Genomic DNA, 23,686 nt, shown 5'->3' on the forward strand with positions numbered 1-23,686 from the left:
AGTATATTTCGATACTGTGGGTAAGGCGACATATTGGGATTTTTTTTTTTTTTTAATTAATCAAAAAAAGACATGATGTGCATAAAAGTCAAAGAAGTTTACTTTAGGTAAACAATTCAGTACACAGAAAATCCAACTGCTAGTTTGGGATTGTGGTTCACAGGTTCTTAGTGAGCAAATTTTTATATGCTAAAGTAGGCCAAAGTTCATATTTTTGCAAGTCAACTAAAAACGATATTGTGTTTGTAAAAATCGATACAGTATTGCAAAATAAAATATCGCGATACTCAAGTGTATTGATTTTTTTTCTTACACCCCTAGTTTCTTTTTAAAGCTGATTTATTGATTCATTTCAGGCATCATATACCAAAAAAAGAAAACTGCATTTCAGCAAAAAGTCACAGACACTGAATCCAGTAATGATTGCTTGACATCTTTGCTTCTGCTTTTCATTATTGATTAATCTGACTATTATTTTCTGGATTAACTTTGCCCATTTTCTCAAAGTGAATGGTTGATGCATTGTTTCCCACAGATTAGAAAGCAATTTGCGGCGGCGGGGGTGGTGTCGCCCCGTGTCACCGGGGGGGGAATACTTATTTTCCGACGCTGTTGGATGCTGTCCTCCTCTTCTACTTCAATGCCTAACAAATCTATCTCTTTCTCTCCCTGACCCTGTCTTTCGCTGGTTGAAGCCTGAAAATATTGTAAACAAATGAATAATATAACTAAATTCCACTGGTCGGACTATTCAGCTCTGTTTCAGACTGATAGCTCCGGTTCAGGCTGGTCCTCATCCTCAACACGGGCCTTTTTCAGTCGCGGAACATACTTTTAAATACTCATCTGGATTGAAGCAGCAAACATTCAGTGTAAGAGTAAGAAATGACTTATGACTAACATTATTTATAATACGTTTATTTGATTCCCAGCTGCTATATAGTGTTTTGATCTTGACAAACCAACTGCATTTTACCGCAAACTTGCAACTAGTTAACTCTCTAAAGCAGGCGCAATCGCTTGTTTGCTAAGAGTCGGGTCAGTGATTGTGAATGTGTGATTGTGTAATGGTGTTCACGAGATAGATACCAACCTTTTGTGAACTTGTGAATTTCGCCAGCCGTCTTCTCTAGTGTTAATTTCGTCAGACCAGACGAGACTAAATATGTTCGTCAACGACCTTTTTTTCCATGACTAACACCGCCTTCACACTGGCAGTTGAAATCAGCTCCGATACGGCTTCGAAATGACCGGAAGTCATTCATTTCCTATGGAGATTCGCAGACCACATGCGAATGGGTCCGAACGAGTGCGGTGCAAAAAAAATCGTGTCAGTTGGTCATCCGGATGCGTTCAAAAAATGTAACTCTTGCGAAAAGCTACGGACGGTTCCTATCCGACGGAAGTTAGCGTTGCTATGGTACTGATAAACAAACCTGCTAATGCTAATTGGTTAGCTGGCAACAGACGTCTAACTATTGACATTATACCACTATATCACATTTAACCGACGTGACATGTCAACGTCCTGGGCAACTTTACTCCACCCGGCAGCCTTTCTATTTATATCTGTATAAGAGAGGTCAGAGAGAATCGGACATTTAGACACTTATCAGACCTTCTAGTTGTTCTGCCATTTTTGTAAATCGCTTCCGAAGCTTTTCAACGGTGTAGTACGACGTCCGAAATGTCCAAAAATGCTGACTAAGACTAAATTAACAAGCATTATTGTTGACGAAAAAAAGACGAGACTAAAATGTTTTGCATAAAATAAAAACTAAGATAAAATCTCTCTTCATTTTCATCTACAATCGTCTCTACTTTTTCATCATGAGATAGAATATTCAGCTGTTACCGAGACCCGGTGCTACGGCACCGACAGGTGCCCTAACGACCGTTATCTACCGGACCGAATAGCCTGCGCTTCTCTCTGATGCTCCTAAACGCACGTTAGAGTCAACCGAAACATCGCTGCACGGGGCGCTAGTTAACACTAGCTACACTTGGCAGCAGGTAACGTTAGCCTACCGTTAGCTAGCTGTTGGATTTCACACAGTTAAAATGCTGACAGCTAAACGGTGTAAAGGTTTGTCTCTATTTCCAACACGAGACGTACGACAGCCTGCAGCTGTCTCTGTCTGAAAACCAACACATGTTGCGTTCACTTGAAATACGCCTCGCCAGTTTCGTGCTGCATTTATTTTATTGTAAAATATCCTTTCCCCATGCAGTGGTTGTTTTTGTCGTTTACAGGTGAAATAAGGAAGAGGCTCAATATTTAAATAACTTTATATAATTAATTTATTTTTATAACTATTTGACTGAAATGGTTATCAGAAATAATTTATTTAAAAAAAGACTAAAATGTTTTGACTAAAACTTGACTAAAATGGCGAGACTTTTAGTCGACTAAAACTTGACTAACAAACAATTTTGGCCTAAGACTAAATTAAAAATAGGTGACAAAATTAACACTAGTCTTCTCTCCTTTATGGAGACAGACGCTGTGTGCACGGTGGGCTCAATGGTGTATAGCCTCCAACGTCTCCTTACAGGCAGCTTACTCTCACTTAACCCTAACTATAACCATTGCCGCGCTGCCTGGAAGACGATGTTGGGGGCTAAAAACGCCAAACACAGCATGGTGTGTGTGTGTGTGTGAGACACAAGTGACAGAGAGACGGAGGAGAGCAGGGAAAGGAAATGCAGAAGAACGTGTTTTAAATAGCGTTTAAAAAAAAATAAAAAGTATATTGAAACGCAGTGTGTGGCGGCCGGTGTTGATAGTGAGGCGCACCGCCACACATTAGTCTATGTGGGAAACACTGGTTGATGTTTTCAAATGTCTTGTTTTGTCAGTCCAAAACCCAAAGATATTTTGTTTTAATATATTTAAAAAAAAAGAAAAGCAAATCTCCGTATTTTAGGAGGCTGAAAATAATTTGCATTAAAAATTGATTATCACAATATTTGCCGATTCTTTTTCCGTCAATCGACTAATGGACTTATCGTTGCAGCTCTAGTTCAATCAACAAAAACCGAACATTATGACTCTTACTCGATTTGACATTTGGGCTGTCTCGTTCTATATTTTTAACAATACAATAATGGTAAGTGCCGTGATTTCGGAAACAACTGATTTCTGAGAAATAAACTTTTTTTTATTTTTATTTTTTAACCTTTTTAGGCGGATGTGGAATTATGTTGGGTGAGGCTATTTGCACCCCTGGTACAATTAGCAGTGTATGCTATTTGCACCCCTGGTACAATTTAGCAGTATGCTATTTGTACCCTGGTGCAATTAGAAGTGTATGCTATTAGTACCCCGCCGGTGCACACAGCAATGTGTTCTATTAATACCCCGTCTGGTACAAATATCAATGTATGCTATTTGCACCCGTGTGCATTTAAAGTACCTTGGCATATATTTACACACAGTTATCCATACTACTCATGCTTTATACCTTTTTGGAATATTATCGCCTTGACATTCTTACCCTAACCATAACCAATCCCACTCCTCTTGCCTAAACCTAACCAACCCAACCAGAGCAGGCATATTCATGAGTCTTCCCAAATTATCCAATCCAAATTTAAAAAAATAAGGGCACCACACAGGGGAATCAAACTCCTAACTCCCATACCAAAGGTAAGCATACTGACCACTCACCTAGCAGTTCTTTCAGGTTACTTAACAACTATTTACCACTTGGTTTCTTCAAGCCTCGGTGGCTAGGTAACCATACTGTATACAAAATAATAGGTAATAACTAACAAACCAATGGTTGTATGCTTTCACTGAAGACAGAAAGCACAACTGTATTATCCATTTTCCGCTAGAAATTCAATTGTTATAAACTTTAGAGACAAACTTTCCTAATATGCCAGTTTCTGCGGTCATGGAAGATGAACGTCCGCCATGATTTCGGTGCACGCGAGCAACGTTTTTGTTGTTGTTACGTCACAGGGTGTAAATAGCTCAGCTGTGTGGCCGAGGCTATTCGTACCGGCGGTGCAAATAGAATTATGTTTGGCTTTTGGATGTTAATTTCATTCTCAGTCATTTTTACCAGTATCAGTTCCAGTACGTGCAGTGACTCAAAAGGCTCTTGTAGCTTACATTCATTTCCTGGTGCACATTTGTTTTGTGCCCAGGCTAGGTGTGAGCATGTTTTTCTTGATGCAGTAGCCAATTTTAATGGCCTCTGTGGGGAACACTGGCCCTTTTTTATGGTTAACTGAAGTACCAGTTCAGACACGTTTTCCCCCTCCCTGGAGACAAGAGCCTGGTAAAGAAAAACAGCTGAGTACAGGGAAGAAAGCCAAGGTGTCTCTTGAAGACGCAGCTCTGGTGCCGCCGTTGGCCAGAAAGAGGAGACGAGAGAGAGAGAAAGTATTGAAGTGCAGCCGCTTACTGTGTTGCGAGGCAGGAAATGTGACACGGAGAGCACAGGAAGTGGCTGCTGTGGAGCTATGCTAACCCTTTCGTCCAGCAGCTTTAGGGGCTGGGATCAATTCACGTTCAGTTAAATAGAAGATGTTCTTTATTTTCTATCAATAAACCTGAGGGGATGGCTTTTTTTTTTAATTTCTTTTAACGTGATGTTTGTAGGCCTTCTCATGTCTAATATATTTCAGAATGCATGCAAGGAAACCCACTTTCTGACGTCGATGAATTCCAACTAAATGAGAAATTTGAATAGAAACCAATGCAATTTAGAAGTACAACACACAGAAAACTGCAACACTCTGCCTCTTTCTATTCATCTTTTACTTCTCCATTGTGGTCGTCAGTGTGTGCATGGTTTCATACACAGTCATGAAATGATAATCAATGGTCACTGTTTCTCATGGTACAAAAAAAACTTTGCTCTGATGTCTCATCCTTTTAACATTATGGGCTGTCTTTGTATTTTCTTCCTCCCAAGTGTAGTACATTGTGTAATCAATGATGATCTCAGACATTACTGACGTTTGAGTAGGTGATGCATGGTTTATCTGACGTGTATAGTAATTTGATGTCAAAATGTCCCAAAAAAACAAAAAATTGAAAGTAAATGATGAAGACGATGACCACAGATCATCTCGTTGCTGTTTGGCCCGGCGTATGTCTGCACCTTTCAATGCAAACAACGTTTTTGAGAAGAATTGTCTATGAATTTGACATGAAAACATGTGTTGGCTGTAGTTTTGTCATCCATGGCAAAACTGGTGCATGAGTTTGCATAAGTTTGCAATCAGTTGTTGTCTTTGATTTAATGCATTTGTCACGGATTACGCCTATTTTTGTATATATTTTATTTGTATTTTATGTAAATCTAACAAAATAAAAATAAATGATGTAAATGTAAAGCGTTTTTATTATAAGCGGATATAATTTAGGGCATTGTTCAGCCTTGTACACGGCATTCTGGGTATATATTTTTTTGGACTGTTACTTGAATGACTGCAATGATTTCCACATAATGATATCTGACATGCAGTGGATTTATATTTCCCCATCTTGTAAAACCAGGTGGGGAACTGAAAAAGAGGAAGTGGCGTGTGCTGTATATAAAGTTTGTGTGTGTTGAAGTGGAACTTCTCTGAATGTGAGTTTAGAGGAAGAGGAATCAAGAAGTTGTACAGCAAATGTTTTTTTAAGATTTTTAGATAATGCTAATCTTCTGCTTTTTTCTGTTTTCAGCTGTATGTGGCTGCTCTTCAAATTTTGCATTTTTATGAGGAATGAACTAAGGTGCTTCTTCTACTGTCTTCTGAACATACTGCTGATTCTTCTATGGACACAGATTGAGTAAGTATATTTTTGCCACTGAGAGATTTCTTTTTTACCATGTTGTAGAAGTAGAACAAAAACATTTTGGAGAGGTGTCTTTTGGTGACAACAAAATCTGTTATTTTCCCTTTTGCAATGTGGTTATGATGAAATGTTAGAGTTATTAGAGGACTGCAGCCCAGCCTTGTTTAAAACCAAGTGAATTTGTTTCCTGTGTGTGTAAAGCTGAAAGGATAAGGTGATCAATCATTTAGCTGATTGAAGTAAAATGAATCTGCAGCTATTTTTATGATGCAGTCGGTTGTTGTTTTTTCAAATGCTAACATGACAAAGGTTTGAAGTGAGAGTGGGAAACTTTACTCAGACCAGACACAATATGCTTACTAGCTCGATCAACTTTATTGACAATTATAAGATGAGATATGGGATCGCTTTGCCTATTCAGGCTTCCTATTCCATTACAGAGCAGGGTGTCTTTGTTCATAAACATCTTGTGAATGTGTCTGTCAAGCTAAATAAAAAATAAAAAAGTGTGATTATGTTAAGGTCTGGTGATAAATTATCAGCAGGGTTCAAAATGAGCATTATCCACCAGCTAAATGCTGGTGAAATATGCAAGTGGCTGGTAGATGTGCTTCACTTACCTGCCAAAGAAAAACAATGGTAATCTATTGAGGGGCTGGTAAAATTTGAACATTCACCAGCCATTTGGCTGGTGGACGAAAAGTAAATTTTGAACCCTGATTATTAGTCCTTTAAGGAGACAGTTCTTAACGAACGCCCCGCTCCACGGATGTTAATCAACATTTCCCTCCTGAAGATCAGCATTGTTGTGTTGTTTAGAGGAAGACAGTTTATGCCATTGAGGGGAAACCAGGGAGAAACGTGGAAGGTGGTTAAATGACATGTTGCTCAGTGATTTGATCTGCCAGGGCTGGAGGTCTGATAACTTTTAGAAGCATCTATAATACATGTGTGCAGGAACCTCTTCTAGTCTGCTGAAACCTTGTCCATATTTAATCATACTTAAGTCACATCTGGTCACACAGCACATATATCAAGGAAACACACACACACACACACACAATCCTTTTCAAAAATAAATCCCTCAGTTACATAATAAAACAAATACACAGGGACTTTTCTACAGAAGACTAGACTCATCTACTCATGTATTCGGCATTAACGTCTTTATTTGAAGAAAGGTAAAAAATAACCTGCTGAGTCGAAGGCTAAAACAACAGCAATAGAACCACATCTGTGTGTGTGTGTGTGTGTGTGTGTGTGTGTGTGTGTGTGTGTGTGTGTGTGTGTGTGTGTGTGTGTGTGTGTGTGTGTGTGTGTGTGTGTGTGTGTGTGTGTGTGTGTGTGTGTGTGTGCGCACGTGAACACACCACAGGATGTTAGCTTAGCCACTCAGCACTGTTCCCGCACAGCCGACACATTTATTTCTACACCGGGCTACATTCAAAATGGCTAAAATGACCTTTTAGCACTATCTCATGTTCACGATCAACTCAGATTTTGAGCTTTGTAATGACGGGCACCACGATGAACTTTTCTTGATAATCTCCAGAGGAGACGGGCATAGATATATTGTATTGAAATGTTGTTAATTGTTGAATTACACAAGGTGGGTTTGATTTGTCTCGTTTCCGGAACCTTAACGTTAACTGTTGAGCTGTCTGAGAGCTTGGGTGGAGTTGAGTCAAAAGTGATGGCAGGTTTTCCACTTAATGATATCCCACTACCACCCACCATCACCCCTGTAAAAACCACAACATGTTTCTACATTGAACCATTGAATCTCTATTTTGTTATTCTAAGTTACTTTCCTAAGATTTTTTTATAGTTACGCTTTTAGCTGATTTTGAATGTTTATTTTATAATTTTACCTGTGATTCCCCCACACACACACACACACACACACACACACACACACACACACACACACACACACACACACACACACACACTCTTGAAAGTCAGACCATCTTAAATATCTCTTTAACCCAGTTTTGCACAGTAATCTAAAACCCGGTGCTCTCTAACCTGGTGGAGGGATGGTATTGAGAGTGAACAAGGCTTTTCCCACCACACACCGCAGCAGCCTAAGTCAATATGATATATGGCTTTTGTCCTAAAGTGAGCATTTTGCCAGTGTAAACTATCTATCAGCTTTCCTCAAATACGCCAACAATGACGGAGACACACAAACAATGTCTGTTGTTGTCACTTAACAAGCTGTGATACTGAAACTGTGATATTTTACTCGAAATAGCCTCCAAAATGTCGAGTGTGTGAGTGTGTGCTTGCGTGGGTGTGCAGTAACTCTAATGAGGTTGAGGAGCACAGCAGGTATAGTGGCAGGATGAAGAAGCCTTTTTACGACCATTTTAAACTGAAACGTGTGTGTGTGTGTGTGTGTGTGTGTGTGTGTGTGTGTGTGTGTGTGTGTGTGTGTGTGTGTGTGTGTGTGTGTGTGTGTGTGTGTGTGTGTGTGTGTGTGTGTGTGTGTGTGTGTGTGTGTGTGTGTGGACGGCCTCTTCAAAGGATCCACACCCTCATATTGCCTTCTCTTTCTCCCCCTCTAACTCTTTGTCTGTCAAAGGGGTCATTGTGAATGCTCAGCTACTATTAGGCTGAGAGAGAGAGAGAGAGAGAGAGAGAGAGATAATTATCCTGTTCACTTCACACATTATTAAATCTGATGTATTTACTCCTTGTTGTTGTTTATATGTGTGTTTGTTCTTATGCTTTGGCAACACAGATGTATTTTTTTGACATGCCAATAAAACAATTTGAAATTGAAAAATTGAGAGAGAGAGAGAGAGGGAGAGAGGTTGTGTTGTGCATTTTAAATTTCAACACAGGCCTGTTTCTTTGGCGGAGGTTTATTCCTTTCTGCATTCACTCCAAGCTCCTTTTTAGTATCATCAGCAAATTTGGCACCAACTGACAGTCATGGACTCAGTTTGCAGTTTTTTTAGTCATTACATTTGGTTTTTATTTTGAAGAACATTGTACAAATGTTGTTTCCGAGGGTGACAACTGTCAGTTAGGAGGGGTTTTTGTCAGTGTCATTTCATTACTGCTGCAGGAAATGAGTCGATGTGCTGCTCTCCATATCCTGATCAAAACTGTGAAAGTAACTCTGTTATATTTAAGCAAACTTCCTCATAGACGAAGGGAAGACTTGACAGTTTTCAGTCTCAGCCCTCATGACGATCCGACTACCCTTTTAAGATTATATTTTCAGTATAGTCAGTATATTTTAAAATGCAATGGAGTACCCTCGGTATATTGTGATGGAGATAAAAGTTCTTGCCACAGAGGGTTCAGTCGTGGAGGAGGCCAAATAGAAATTTCTGTAGTTGTCAGCACAGTGGAAACATGCACATGTGCATTTGGCTTTAAATCTTAAAATCTGCTGGCGCGGCTACAACAGCAAGCTTTTGTGGAGAACTTCTCTATTGTGAGTGACGTTTTCCTGTTCAGGTAATGTTTATCTTAAATAAACCTCACCCCGAACAAGGTTGGTTTCATTTTCCTTAACTGAAATATGACTTAAAAAATATGACTTAAAAAATATTGACAGATTGTGGCTTAGTGATTGTTGTTACAAGAGTAATACTTGCTGATTGACAAATGACAATAACTGGCTACTTTTCTCTGCTTTATACATAAAATTGTGATGTTTGGACTAACTTGAATTTAAGATTAGTATATGAATGGTTTGATGCCTGTTGAGTAGGAATCAAACCATTCAAAGCTCCGGCATGTATCCTGAGAAATTCATCATTATACTGTATTATGAGAAGCCTCCTAGGCCAAAATTGAATACTTCACTTGCACATACATGGATACTTTACTTGCACATACTGTACATCAATACTTCACTTGCGCATACATATGTACTTTACTTACTTGCATAAGATGTGTGAGTATGTATGTATGTGTACATATGTATGTATGTATGTATGTATGTATGTGCATGAGGTCAGTGGTTGGGGGAGGATGATGGAGTGCTTAAACACAGGACTTTCACTCATGAGGTCAGGGTTCAAGTCCAGTCCAAAACCAAACGTCAATTTACTGACCTAGGGACTTACTTATTGCTTACTTAACTTTTGTGACAAACATACTTATTTTTCCCAACTTCATCTCAGCACTTTACATCTGGCAGTTTTTGATACTCGACTATTGTTTTCCACAGCTGTTGCAATGGATTGATCACAGAAGGAGTTATGAGCAAGCAAAGAGAGCGCTTTACCTGAGCGTGTGAAATAACTGAAAACATGTCTTATATTTTAGATTATTTAAAGTAGCCACCCTTTGTTCTTTTATTAATAAGGGAAAAAATTCCTCTAATTAACCCTGACAAAGCACACCTGTGAAGTGAAAACCATTTCAGGTGACTACCTCATGAAGCTCATTGAGAGAACACCAAGGGTTTGCAGAGTTATCAAAAAAAGCAAAGGGTGGCTACTTTGAATAATTTAAAATATAAGACATGTTTTCAGTTATTTCACACTTTTTTGTTAAGTACATAATTCCATATGTGTTCATTCATAGTTTTGATGCCTTCAGTGAGAATCTACAATGTAAATAGTCATGAAAATAAAGAAACACATTGAATGAGAAGGTGTGTCCAAACCTTTGGCCTGTACTGTATGTACGTGCATGTTTAATACCATTATATATGTATGAGCAAGTGAAATATATATGTATGTATATGTGCAAGTGTTTAGTACCAGTATATATGAATGTGCAAATGAAGTATTCAATTCTGGCCTAGGCGGCTCCTGTAGAGCAGGTGTCGGCAATATGTGTGCAAGAGAGTTATTGATGTGTTGAAATGCTGAAGCACTCTCTCAGCCGCATTCCAAATTACAACGTTCACAGTTGCGCGACCTCTTATTTACGGTGGTTTGATTGACTCATATCTCTGACTGGGAACAATACAAAGATGATTACCAACGGCCAACGCTGGGGCAGATGAACTAACGCTAGTCTTGTTACTGTAAGTAGGCTACATTAAAACATTCCTGAGTTAAAAGCCAATACTTATTAATGCACTCACCTGTGTAGACTGGCATACACATGTAGAAAGCGATATTTCAATCTGCTCTGTCTGCTCAGTACACTCTTGTCCACCGCGCTGTTTTACGCAAACACAGCTCTACTCTGCAAATAGCAATTTTTTACAAAACACGCTAAAAGAAAAGCTGTCGGTTTGTAGTCTAACCGTTTATCTTAGTTTGCAGGGAATCTTGAAATTTGGACAAATTATTATAAACTTAAGCTGGCTGAAGAAACCATCCTCTCCGCTGGAGCGGTAAATATGGATGCATTATAAGACCAAAACAAATACATGTGGCTACTTAATATGCACGTGAATGACACAATCGTTATGTTCGTGTTCTTCATTCTTGATAATGATGCTGGTTGTGTTATTATTATTATTTTGCCACAGCATCATTTCATTGAAAATGAGGCATACAGGACCTGCTTATCAGTCTATTCATCATTAAAGCTAGGCTTTTCAAAAACTTTTCGCTTCAGGCTCTTTGACAGTGATATTTTTGTCAGCCCATTTTCCACCAATCAGGACACTGCATACTAAAACCATGTTTCCATAATCATAATAATAATATACAATAATAATAATTACAAGTTCCTGATTATGAGAAATAAATGTTATCAAATGTTGCTATGGAATAAAATTACAGATTCCCTGGATATTACATTTTGATGTGATGTCTTAATTAAACTTAATGTTGACATGGCACACTAATAAACAATACATTTTGAAAAGGGCACTTCATATCAAAAAGGATGCCGACCCCTGCTGTAGAGTATGCTTATGTTTAATTGAATTATATTTATAAACTCTGAGGGTTTTAATTACAGGGCCTGTGTATTATTAAATTACTTTAGGCACATTATTTTGTACATGATTTTTGTAAATGAGTGAAGCCAGACTTTAATCTTCAGTCTTACTGTTTCAATCCTCACTGATCTGTCAATTGAAATGTGACCTCTACAAATCTGTAACGTAGGAATCACAGACTTATTTTCCATGTTCTTCAGCTTCCCCTTATTGTTATTCAAGCTTCTTATGTATTCTACTTTAGTGTTAGCACACACAGACATCCCACATGTCCATAGCCTAACCCTAACCCATGAAAAATAGCATGTCTTAGCTCTAACACTGAGGCATTGTGTGCATCTTGTCCTGTTTATTGGCTCTTACTCAGTGTTCAAGCTTATTTTTTGTGGCTTTTTTACATCATGGTTCATTTTGGGAAATTATTGACGTCATATTAACGATGAATGTAGACAGCTTGTCTTTAATAAGACCTTAACTGGCCAATGAATTATTAGTATGTGGGACATTCTGTATTAGGATTAGGTTAGTGTGTTTCGATATTGCTATACCAAAAATGCATATTAGTCTGTGCAGGACACCGCTGGTGTAATGGAGATAAGGTTGTTCAACTCAACAGCTTCACCGAGGCAGCAGCATCATGTGATATCTACATAAGTTCACATTTATATATACTATACAGAATTTCAGCTAAAAATATTATATATGAATTATATTTTAAGACTAAATGCTATCAAAAGCATGACAACATGCTGGCAATAAAAATGCTAATGTTTAATGTTTTGATACACAAAGCCTACACTTTGTAGTATAGCAGTAGAGGTGAATACAGCATGTTGTAAGCAGTAGAAACTAGAATCTAATGAAGAAAGAGATCAAATCTCTTTCAACGTCAGTTTGTTGTTGCAGGAACAGTTGAGGTTAGATGACACTAAAAGGTCACCAGGTGAAACTGGCAGACTGAGAAAAGACGGCTGATAGGGGAAGCAAGGATGAACGTCAAGACGGTGTACACAAAATTACAAAATGCATTCACTAAATGGATGAAGAGAGTGAGCACAAGGAAGAAGGAAGAGAAAGGCGATAAACAAATGCAGTGTGAAGGAGAACAGGGGGGGGGAGGGGGAGCGATTCACGTTTGAGAGAAAGAAAGTGAGTGAGAGGAGGACGATGTAAAAATGATGCGCAGCTGAGATGTAGAGCTATTATCATCCCGGCAGCCGGATGAGTGCGGTGCTGGAGCCGCATGGCGACTTCCTGTTTGTCAGCAGCATACAGGAAGTAAGAGGCCCCTAGAGAGAGGTGTGTGTGTGTGTATGTGTGTGTGTGTGTGTGTGTGTGTGTGTCAATGAATTTGGCTTTAACAACAAGCATGGCATCGTTGATATAATATTCCACACTAGTTACTATTCCACCGTGTGTGTGTGTGTTTCTTTGATGCCTTTCGATCTAAACCCTTTGGGGGTTGACCGAAAACTACCTAAATATCTACTCTGAATTCTTGTGTATTGGTCTGTGTACCAGACCCTGCAGTGGGGAAGTGCTGTATCTGACTCTTCTCAAGTCGGTAATGGGGTTTAGCAGACTGTTTATCTTGTATATAGGTTAATTTGTTGGGCTGTTATATGCAGGTTGTATTTTTTAAGCCACACTTCATTTTGAAAGTGAATTTTGAGCTTCAACACAACAGTTCTTTGAATAAGTCCAGAGTATATTTACATAAACATTTTTGCAGAGTGCAACAAGTATATTAATACTACAATCAATTATATATTTTTTTAACATTAATATGAGTTCCCCTAGCCTGCCTATGGTCCCCCAGTGGCTAGTAATGGCGATAGGCGTAAACTGAGCCCTGGGTATTCTGCTCTGCCTTTGAGAAAATGAAAGCTCAGATGGGCCGATCTGGAATCTTCCCTTTATGACGTCATAAGGGAAAAGGTTACCTCCCCTTTCTCTGCTTTGCCCGCCCAGAGAATTTGGCCCGCCCATTAGAAAGAGAGAGACATCATTTCACGTCTGTGAAAGACGGCTGATCAGCACAGGGCTTCGGGGTGGAGGGAGAAACAGAGTTTGGTCCGGCTGCTTTGCGGGGGTTTTGTTTTTTAAACAGCCAACGTGTATTTAAGGAAGTGAAATGAACAATTATGACCACTGCTTCCTGTGAACAAAATGTGTTAATCAATGTGCACGCTACACAGCACGAGAACCACTGCAGGTTTTGCATGAGAAATGTCCATCTGAGAATATTTTTGTTGTCTGTATGTACTGTGGGTGAAAGATAACTTTTGGTTTTATGGGGACACCCTGAAACTGTCTCAACAAGGACCCCAGTCAGCAGTGCATCTGCCAAAAACATCTCCCAATACCAGATTCTAATTTCTATTGCTCTATTTTATTAAGTGTGTGTGTGATCTTTCCTCCAGGGTGCGGCGTCCAGTGCAGATAGCGTAAAGTGGAGAGAGGAAGATGCCGGGCCCTCCTCCCCCACCACCCCCAGGGCCTCCACCTCCTCCCACCTTTGCTGTTGTAAGTCATCCTAGCTGTTTGTCTGTCTGTTTGTCTTTCCGTCTTTCCGCCCCCAGACGGATGCTGTCCTCTTGACCCTGCTCAGCAGAGACACCTTGTGGAGAAATTATCTCATAACATAGCTCTACCTGTTTTGACTGTGTGATCTTAAAGTGCTCATATTGTGTTTTTTGGCTTTTTCCCTTTCCTTTATTGTGTTATATATCTTTTTTCTGCACGTTATAGGTTTACAAAGTGAAAAAGCCCAAAGTCCACCCCAAAGGGACTTACCATCTCCAACAGAAAACACTGTTCACAAACTGCTCCAAACAGCTCTATTGTAGTCCAGCCTTTACTTCCGTGATGAACGTGCGTCACTTTGTAACACACGTTATAATGCTCGCCTAGCTGCTAGCGTGGCACTCCCTCATACTCTGCTTCTGACTGGCTAGTAGTCCTTACCTGGGTACTGCGCGTGTGCGACTCCCAACAATGATGGAACAGAAGTGAGATGCCTCACTCTGTAGCTAAAACCGAGAGCTCAACACACGGGGTGAAAAGAGGAGCTGCAGCAATGTGCAGTACAACAAAAATATGGTGTTTTTTGATAATTAAACCATGTAAACTGATATATCCTCTGAATACAATTATGAACTTGAAAATGAGCATAATATGAGCACTTTAAGTGTTCTCCGCTCTCTTCCTGTTGTCTTTCATTCACAGTTTTACCTACACTGTCATCCCTAACCCTATTAGAGTTTAAATTGATTTAACACACCGAGATAAAAAAAAAAGTAATTATATATTTTCCCTATTTCTGGGTGTTTTCTGCCGCTCTACGCTGTCATAGTGACTGTCTACGTGTGTTTGTGTTTCAGGCCAACACAGAGAAGCCAAATCTAAATCGTTCAGAGCAGCATGGAAGGAACGCTCTGTTGTCTGACATCTCTAAAGGCGCCAGATTAAAAAAAGCTGTTACCAATGACCGCAGTGGACCTTTACTGGACAGTAAGTCAAGGCCTCTTTAACAACACTCATTACTGCTATCTTTACTGTCCCACGAAAAGGAAAGTTAAGTTTGTAGCCAGGTTGGTCACACTTACAACAGCAGGGAAATAAAACAATAAGTCACTATGACACCGTACAAATCCAGACACCGACAATATGAAACTGTCCTAAGTTTACTGTGGGGAAAAAAAACTCATGGAGGGATGGTTAAAGGACTAGTGGGACGCAATGATTAATGCACTCCCACTGGCCAGGATACCCAAATCACATCTTTATCCAAATGTGCAGCAAAACAGAATATATTAAATGTAGAAAATGTATCCTGTAAATGAACAGTTAATTCAACATTTTTGTTCATCCCCTTAGAACCCAAAGGAGGAGTCGGTGGAGGCGGTGGAGGCGGGGGAGGCGGCGGAGGTGGTGGTGGAGGAGGAGGAGGAGGAGGTGGCGGGGCTCCTGCTGGTTTGGGAGGCCTATTTGCAGGAGGGATGCCAAAACTGAGATCTGCGGCAAACAGTGGTAAAAATGGTAAAGAAAAATTCCTTTTAAAATGTTGTTTGCGTTTTCTCCTCGTTCCTTCGTGGCTTTCCACCAGGTGCTCCAGTTTCCTTTCACAGCCCAAAGACTGGTTAGGTTCATTGGTGACTCTAAATTGTCCCATAGGTTTGAATGGTTGTCTGTCTCTGTGTGTCAACCCTGGGATTGACTGGCGACCTGTCCAGGGTGTACCCCGCCTCTCGCCCAATGTCAGCTGTTCATGGCTCCATCCGCCCTTTGTGACCCTCAATGATAGGGCTGCAACAACGAATCGATAAAATCGATAAAATTCGATTACTAAAAAAGTTGGCAACAAATTTAATTATCGATTCGTTGTGACGCGCAACTATTAGGCAACCTAGTCGCGGAGATAAAAAAAAAATTGAGTTGAGCGCAGAGCGGGGCAGCGCGGAGCGAAAGAGAAGAAAAAAGAGCAGAGCGGGGGTAGAGGAAATACGGAGAGGGACCGGAGAGACCCGTAACGTTGTTCTGAAACACTCGGCGGAGGCAGAGAAATCAGTACGACCTAAGTCATCCAAAGTGTGGGAGCATTTCACACTAAATAAATCAAAAACTTGTTAATTGCAAGATAAGCAAAAGCGACACGGCATGGCACGGGCACACCACGGTGATGAGTCAGCACCTAAAACGTAAACCTGTTGGAGTCCTTGATGAGGAGGAAGGGAGTTCAACAGCAGGGTAAAGTCACTACACTATCCTCCTTCTGTTCCGTTCTGAAGTGAGGAACGTACCGTCCCTCCAGTAGCTCTTCTGGTGCTACTCTTCTGGTTCCGTAACGACCCCGAACCCCCAAAAAAAAAAAAAGAACCACACCACTGTGCATAAAACAGTTTTAGGCACATCAACACAGCATCACCATCTATACCCAAGCAACAGTAATACAAATTTATATAAATAAAATACCGCAATAACTTTATCTCTAGCAACACTCACCCATTAGGCTACTTGTAAATGAAATCCATCCTCCGATCCTTTCTGAATGAAATGTTCAATGACCTCCTCATGCAGTTGCGCGTCCTGCTTAAGGGGAATGAGCAGCTCCTTCTCTATGGCAGTCGTGTTTGTCCGGTTGCATTCCCTGAATATGTTTTGATGCGCTTGAGAGCTGAGAAAGATCGCTCAACTGATGCTGTGGACACTGGTATTGTCACGATCAAGCATGTGAGGGTATAAAGCTGTGGCATGCTGACTGCAAGCTCAGAAATGTCAGTAGGTCACTTGGACTCTTTCCCTGAAAGTTAGTCATGCTGTACATCACTTTGAGCTCTGCTCTGAGTCTGCCCAGGTCAAACTGTGCGCCGTAGCTCTCATCCAGGCTCCTCAGCTCTGTTTCGGGAAACGTCTGCTTGAACTTTGTAAACAGCTGTGCGTCCAGCAATGCAACAAACAGTAGTCGCTTGTGATCCTCAAATCGATTCCTGATTTGCGTGATGATGCTGTCGATTAGCGCTGCCTGTAGTGCGCGTGCGGGTCTGTTCGGCCTCTAGCTGCGCTCGGCTGTCCCGCGGCCTCCTCGGCCCTCTCATAGATGGCATCAAATTTTCCACGCTCACCTTCAAGACTCTGGCAAAAATCCCCAATTCTGGCGAGACTCTACTGCACGTCTAAGCTCTTATTTTGCAGTATTCCAAAGAGCACATCAGCAAAGTCAAAAATTCCGATAAAAGCAAAGAGAAAAAAAACAGAACTCAAAGCTTTTCAACTGTGACAAGTGTCCTGATGCACAATGTACCGTTTCACGGTCAAAATCCTCCGCGTGATCGAGGACGTGCTGGAAAAGCTCGACCAGCTCAGCTCTTTTGTCGTGGACCGCGCCCACCAACCTGGAGTTGAAGTTCCATCTCACCTGAGAGACGCGCGGCAGCCGCCTCTCGCAAAACTCATCCAGCAGTTTTGTTCACTTGGGAGAACGTGTAAAAAAATGCAGACAATCCTCCCAGATTCGCAAAAAAAATCTTGCTGTCCTTTATTTTTGATGCTCCCTGAGACATCACCAGATTTAATGTGTGTGCGTAACAGTGCACAAACCGAGCCTGAGGGATTTCTTCTTTTACGCGCGCCTGTACGCCATTAAGTCCCGATGCCATTACAGCGGCTCCGTCATAACACTGGGCCACTAACTTTGTTTTGCAATCGTAGCTGCCCAACACTTCAAGTACTGAAGCTGCTAGATCATGAACTCGTTTTCTTTCTGTGACATCCTCAAACTTTAAAAATCTCTCTTTTACTCCGGTGTCAGTAACGTACCGAAGTACAAATGACAGCTGTGCAGTGTTGCTGAAATCTGTGGTCTCATCCACCATAACTGCGACAAACTTGGTGTTGTTGATCTCTTTTTTTGATGGCATCATTTAGCACCTCAGCAACAGCATTTATGAGATCATTTTCAATTTTCCCAGATGTTCCCGTAAAAACGGTGGCCGTGGCAAGGTGGTGTCGCAAGTCAGCATCCTATTCTGATAGCAGAGATAATAGCTCCAAATAATTACCTCGATTCGGGGACTCTTTCCCCTCATCATGTCCCCTGAAAGACAATTCTTTTTTTTTTCTCACTCTCTCATTGTGCAGGCTTGTCTCTCGTCTCCGCTGCTCATCCAGTTGCAAATCCACCCTGGACTCACCAAAGGTCTTCAAATGTACCACCGCTGTGAGGTGTCGCTCGGATGCCTGATGTTTGATAGCTGCCTTGGTGAAGCTATTAAGGCTGTTAAAACCTGTGGTGTTCCATGTTCCCTCACTGGTATTAAAAAGTAAACACGGCCAGCAAAATAGCTTGTTCCGCTCGGTGCTAGCTGTTAGCCAGTCATAGCGGTCGTAGTTACCCTCAGTGAAGTGCCGCACAAAACCTTTGCCAGCCTTGGTCAGCCCATCCAGCGTAGGTGTAGGTCTTCCTCTTAAAATTATTTCTTTCTTCTGTCCAAACGATCGCCTTGAAAAAGGCACATGAAGGAGATCGGAAACAGGATCGTTAGGAGGCGTGAAGGCAACGGCCATAGTTCACTCCTGGTTCACTCACAACCCGCTAAAAGGTTCAAACTTCGTTGATGACATCAGCGGGGGCTAGCGTCGACACAACGCTGGGCCCATGGGGCGTTCTGTCACTACACATCTAAATTTGATTGGCTGATGACACACGTCAGTCAAAGTTATAATCAAACGGGAAATGGCAGTTTCAACGAAAGCCTAGCAATGCTACTAGTGCTGGTCCCTGGTCCACAGAGCTGTGATGCATTTAGATGACATGGAAAATCCAGCTACTCAGAAAAAAATAACCTATTGTTTCTGGAAATACAGTAACGTAATGAAAAAGTAATTGATTTTTAGACACATTAATTTAATTATGAAAAAATATATTTTTGATTTTGACAGGGCCAGCAGAGCAGGCCCTGATGGCCCTGACAGCCCACCACTGTATAATAGTGTGTGGTGTATAAACAAACTTAACTTGCACTTACGAGAATGATGGTAATAATTTAATGAATAAGTGTGTGTGTGTGTGTCTGTCTGTCTGTCTGTCTGTATCTGCTATTTGGGTTACTTACCTTTACACAACTATTAACTAAAACAACAAGTATGTATGAATTGAGTTGATGTAAATGAATGTTTTTTTTTTTTATCCGATTCATCGATTAATCGAAAAAATAATCGACAGATTAATCGATTATTAAAATAATCATTAGTTGCAGCCCTAATGATAATGGGGTATAGCTAATGGATGGGTGGACAATAATGATGATGAACAACACAGAAAGCACCGCAGTTAGTAACATCTTTAAAATATTTATTTTTAAAATGTTTGTAACTTTTCTCTCCTCCAGACTCAGGACCCAGCCGAGGACCCGTGTTCCCACCAGGAGTCCGCTCTAGTGGGCCAACCCCCTTCGGTGGTGGTGGGGGCTCCGCTGGCCCCCCTAAACTCCCAGGGGCCCCTGCTGCTTCCCGTAGCAACGCCCCTGATCTTCCCAAGGGCCGGCCAAGTTTCTCATCCAGACAAGACACTCCAGGAGGCCCCCCTCCTCCTGTACCCAACACACCTCGACCAAACCAGGGCTTCCAGCTTCGTGGGGGCCCGCCTCCGCCGTCACTTCCTGGAGGACCCAGGCCCAGCCCAGCTTCCGGACCTCCACCTCCTAGTGTTTCACCAGGGAGGCACGGACCTCTCCCTCCCCCACCAGGAGGCTCCGCAACTGGGCCAAGACCAGGATTCTCTGCACCTGCTCCTCCACCCCCAAACAGCGGCCGACCCTCCTTACCGCCCACTCCTGGTGGGAGGCCTCCACTTCCTGACGACCGACCCCCCCCACCACCAGCTCCTCTGGGGGGTCGTCGGCCATCTATGCCCCGCGATGTGCCCCCTCCTCCTCCCTCTGTCAACTCCAAGCCTTCCTCCGCTGTCTCTTCCTCCCCTGCCCCTCGTTCCTCAGCGGGTGGGGGCGTGCCCCCTCTCCCGCCAGGCCGACCGGGCCCCCCTCCTCTCCCGCCCACCCCAGCTGGAGGGGATGACCACAGCACCCCTCGTCTGCCCCAAAGGAACATATCACTCAACAGGTACGGGTAAAGTTTTATTCGTTTCTGCCGTTAATGGATGAGTTGCATTAAAGCCAGGCGTGTACACAGCATTTCCTATCAGGCATCAGATGCTGAATGTTCTTGATAGCCAACTACTTTGGCGGCTGTGTCAAAGTTTGCATAGATCCCAGTGTTTCTTCTATGTTGATTTGACCATGGCGGCCCCCCACGGCAACATTTCTGCACCCCACGCTATCCGAAATAGGGCTGCATTGTTAGAGTGCATGTCGGAGAATAGCGTGCTCACTCGGCAGAAAAAGGGAGAAAGGAAAAAGAGACGCTGTCCGGATTGTAAGCCAGTTGAGATGGTGTGTGTGTACGTCCTTGAGAACTGTAAGTCGTATAACTTATGTTGTCAGTTCATTTAAGCCTGGTCTTGCAAATTTTAATTAACTGGTGATTTTCGTTGTTTGTATTCTTCACCTGCGAGCTAAATTGCACCTGGCTGTTGATTCGATATAGTAGCGATTTGCTCAACGCCCTTGCTCACGTTTGTACTTTAGGTGCATTATTTACATGCTGAAGTAGTTTCACTGCATTAAGATAAGGTAATTAATAGTGGGTTTATTGTTATTTGCTACAGACTGCTTAGCCTATATGTCAAGATCAAAGTTAGCCTAAATAGTAACTCATAAAATACAGTTCAACCACAACTGAAAATATGCCTCATTGTGTGTTTGAGTAGAGGTGATAAATATATTTGTTTGTGTTGCAGTGAAGTGTCAGTTCCGTTTCATGGGGGGTGGGGGGGAGTGGGGGGTGTTTGGCCCCCACTGCTAAAAACAAATCCTAAAGGAAACACTGAATCATTTAGTAGCTCTTATGTGTTGCTGCATTTCACACATGCAAACTTCTTCTTGTAGCTTTTCTTAAAAAAAGAACAGTGCCCTTTTTAAAAACACTTAAGTTGTTTGGACACCAGTAAAATAAAGTTACTTTTTGGGGGGAGATGCTCATTGTGGAGTTGAGGCAGGTGAGGTATGTCCCACCTCAAATTTCATTCTGTATATTTGATTTCAAATATAGCAGTTTGTTCTGCAAAGCTGTAATGACATTTCAGAAGCAACGGTGCAATGAGTGGCTATTTCGGTAGTGATATTCTTTTTTTTTTTTTTTTTTTTTTTTTTTACCGCAAATATTGTATATTACAAATTTCTGTTTCTCCTTGCCAGCAATGGCCCAGCTCCACCACCTGGTCGGACAGGACCTCTCCCACCTCCACCAAACGAGAGGCCGCCATCTCTTGGAAGGAACCCGTCCTCCACACGCACAGGTGAACAGCCTTGATTGATTAATGGAACTATGGGTTACCGCTGCATTTATTTATTTTTTTAAACGTTTACCATTCAGATCAGGAGTCGCTCTAAATATTGTACGGGAATGCAGGATTCGTGATGGAAGGTAATTTTAATGCTAACATGTCAATTTTTATTTCTATCTCCAAAGGGCCTCTTCCTCCCCCTCCTCCCTCAGGCCGTAATGTGGGAGGGGGCAGTGTGAGGTCGTCACCAGCTCCTTCTCCTATTGGTCGGCCAGGCCCGGAGCCCCCTCGTGGGGGACCCGGCGGTAGACCTCCCCTCCCTCCAGACAGGCCAGGTATTGGAGGGTTCCCTCCTCCTCCACCACTCATGGGTAACGGCTTCCAAAACTCTCACCACAACCAGATACAGGGTGAGTAAAATATTATAGTATTTGTGGCGGAATGAAGAGTACACAATGTCATTTGTGGGACAAAAAAAGCCTTAAACAAAATTAAATACTGTATGAGAGTGACATGGAGGAGGAGGGGAATGCAGCAAAAGTACATATAAAGTACATTTAAGAAAAGAAAAACCCTGTACCGGTAATTTAACCAAACCGGGGTCTAATATATAAATACATGTTTCTGGTGGTAACTTTGTATGAAGATAATAAACTCTGTACCTTGTAAAGGATTGAATGTCATTTTCAAAGACTGTTCTGTCCCAGTCTAGAAGAGAAATCAGTTGCCCTCAGTGTTGTTTTTACAACATGAGTTCCAATGTGTTCAGCTATGGCAGAGAAACCCAGTCACCTCCCGTTTGTGTTGTTTTTATCCCATTGAAGCCGGAGAGTAAGTTTGATTTGGAAGGCAGTACGGACAAGAAGTGACAATGGGTCCTAAAAGTCCTGCTCCAGAAAAATCTGACAGGTTTTAATCGCATTTCCTGAAGTCACAGTATTTTGTGAAGTTGTAGTGCTTTTAAACACATTTTAGACACAAACACTTTTTGTTGTACCGGGTATTACACTTTTAAATTACTGACTGAAATCTGTAAATTCAGTAATACAAGTTTGTAATTTTGGTTGAAATCCTGTAACCCTTCTCATTTTGATACATTAATTTTCTTTCTTGTATTAAGTTCTATTCAAATTGCCCTGCACCTGCTGACTCCTGTCACTGTTTTCTAGAATAACCCTTTGAGCTCTCATAATGTTGGTTATCTGTCTTTGCATTGTGTCAAAATCGGAACAATCCTGTTTAATGTGAGAAACGTGATGTGCTGAGTGCTTGTATTATGGGAGTTTTGTTAGTGTGGTGGAGTCTCCACCGTGGAGACAGACCCTTTGACCTTTTATTTCTCTCAATTAACAGACGAGTGGGAGAGTCGGTTCACTTTCCATCCAGTGTTGGACCTTCCTCCACCTGAGCCCTATGTGCCCTTTCAGAAGACCTACCCCAGCAAGATTGGCAAGACTGAAAGCAGAGGTCAGACACACACACACACACACACACACACACACACACACACACACACACACACACACACACACACACACACACACAAAAGTTGTATCTCATATCACCAAATTGTTTGCCAGGAACTAAGAAAACAACAGTCACTGAGATTTCTCAATCAGTAATATTAGCCATACAATATAAAAAAAAAAGTTTAAACATGAAAATTATTATAGCTGAAGTTACACAATTTGACCATTACACAATGATATACAGGTTTTAAATTAGTTAATACAGGCAAACAAATGGAATAGTACTGTCCGAGGTAAATACAGCTACAGTCCCGGTGGACTGGGACACAGTGCCACCTGGTGGAAGAACATTGAATCTACTCTGGGACGCTAAGGAAAATATTAACTCCTCTGTGTCTCTGCTTCTTTCCAGGACCTGGTAAAAAGGAAAGAGGAGCTCCCCCTCTTCCTCCTATTCCCAGGTGAAGAAGAGATGGCAGCAAACACAACCCCTGGAACTACTTTCGCTGTTCCCCTGCCTGCCTCTCTCTTTCTCTCTCTCTCGGTTGCGCTCTTTGTGCTTTTACCTGCGGCATGTGGTTTCATCTGTGGACTGCAAAATGTAAAATGGACCTGAAGTATGGCTGACCAAGTTGAAATGCAAACTC

The 23,686-nt window shown here is 41.6% G+C and overlaps 1 protein-coding gene across 6 annotated transcripts in view; it reads left to right on the plus strand.

The window, feature by feature from the left end:
• The window catches only part of wipf1b (WAS/WASL interacting protein family, member 1b), a 35,121-nt gene that overhangs the window by 10,134 nt on the left and 1,301 nt on the right, over positions 1–23,686 (plus strand). For 3 of the 6 annotated variants that reach the window (XM_028604035.1, XM_028604032.1, XM_028604033.1), the window contains 9 exons: positions 5,687–5,794; positions 14,093–14,195; positions 15,053–15,182; positions 15,549–15,710; positions 19,559–20,288; positions 21,482–21,582; positions 21,756–21,980; positions 22,924–23,037; positions 23,452–23,686. The exon at positions 23,452–23,686 is cut by the window's right edge and continues 1,301 nt beyond it. In XM_028604035.1, coding sequence (XP_028459836.1) covers positions 14,136–14,195; positions 15,053–15,182; positions 15,549–15,710; positions 19,559–20,288; positions 21,482–21,582; positions 21,756–21,980; positions 22,924–23,037; positions 23,452–23,504 — 1,575 coding nt within the window. In that variant the 5' untranslated portion in view covers positions 5,687–5,794; positions 14,093–14,135 and the 3' untranslated portion in view covers positions 23,505–23,686. Of the gene's footprint in view, positions 1–5,515; positions 5,592–5,686; positions 5,795–8,934; positions 9,275–10,775; positions 10,800–14,092; positions 14,196–15,052; positions 15,183–15,548; positions 15,711–19,558; positions 20,289–21,481; positions 21,583–21,755; positions 21,981–22,923; positions 23,038–23,451 lie in introns of those variants that run through there. The other 3 variants (XM_028604034.1, XM_028604036.1, XM_028604037.1) reach the window with 3 other exon arrangements.

Source organism: Perca flavescens, chromosome 17 (assembly GCF_004354835.1).
Source record: "Perca flavescens isolate YP-PL-M2 chromosome 17, PFLA_1.0, whole genome shotgun sequence".
Classification (NCBI taxonomy): domain Eukaryota; kingdom Metazoa; phylum Chordata; class Actinopteri; order Perciformes; family Percidae; genus Perca; species Perca flavescens.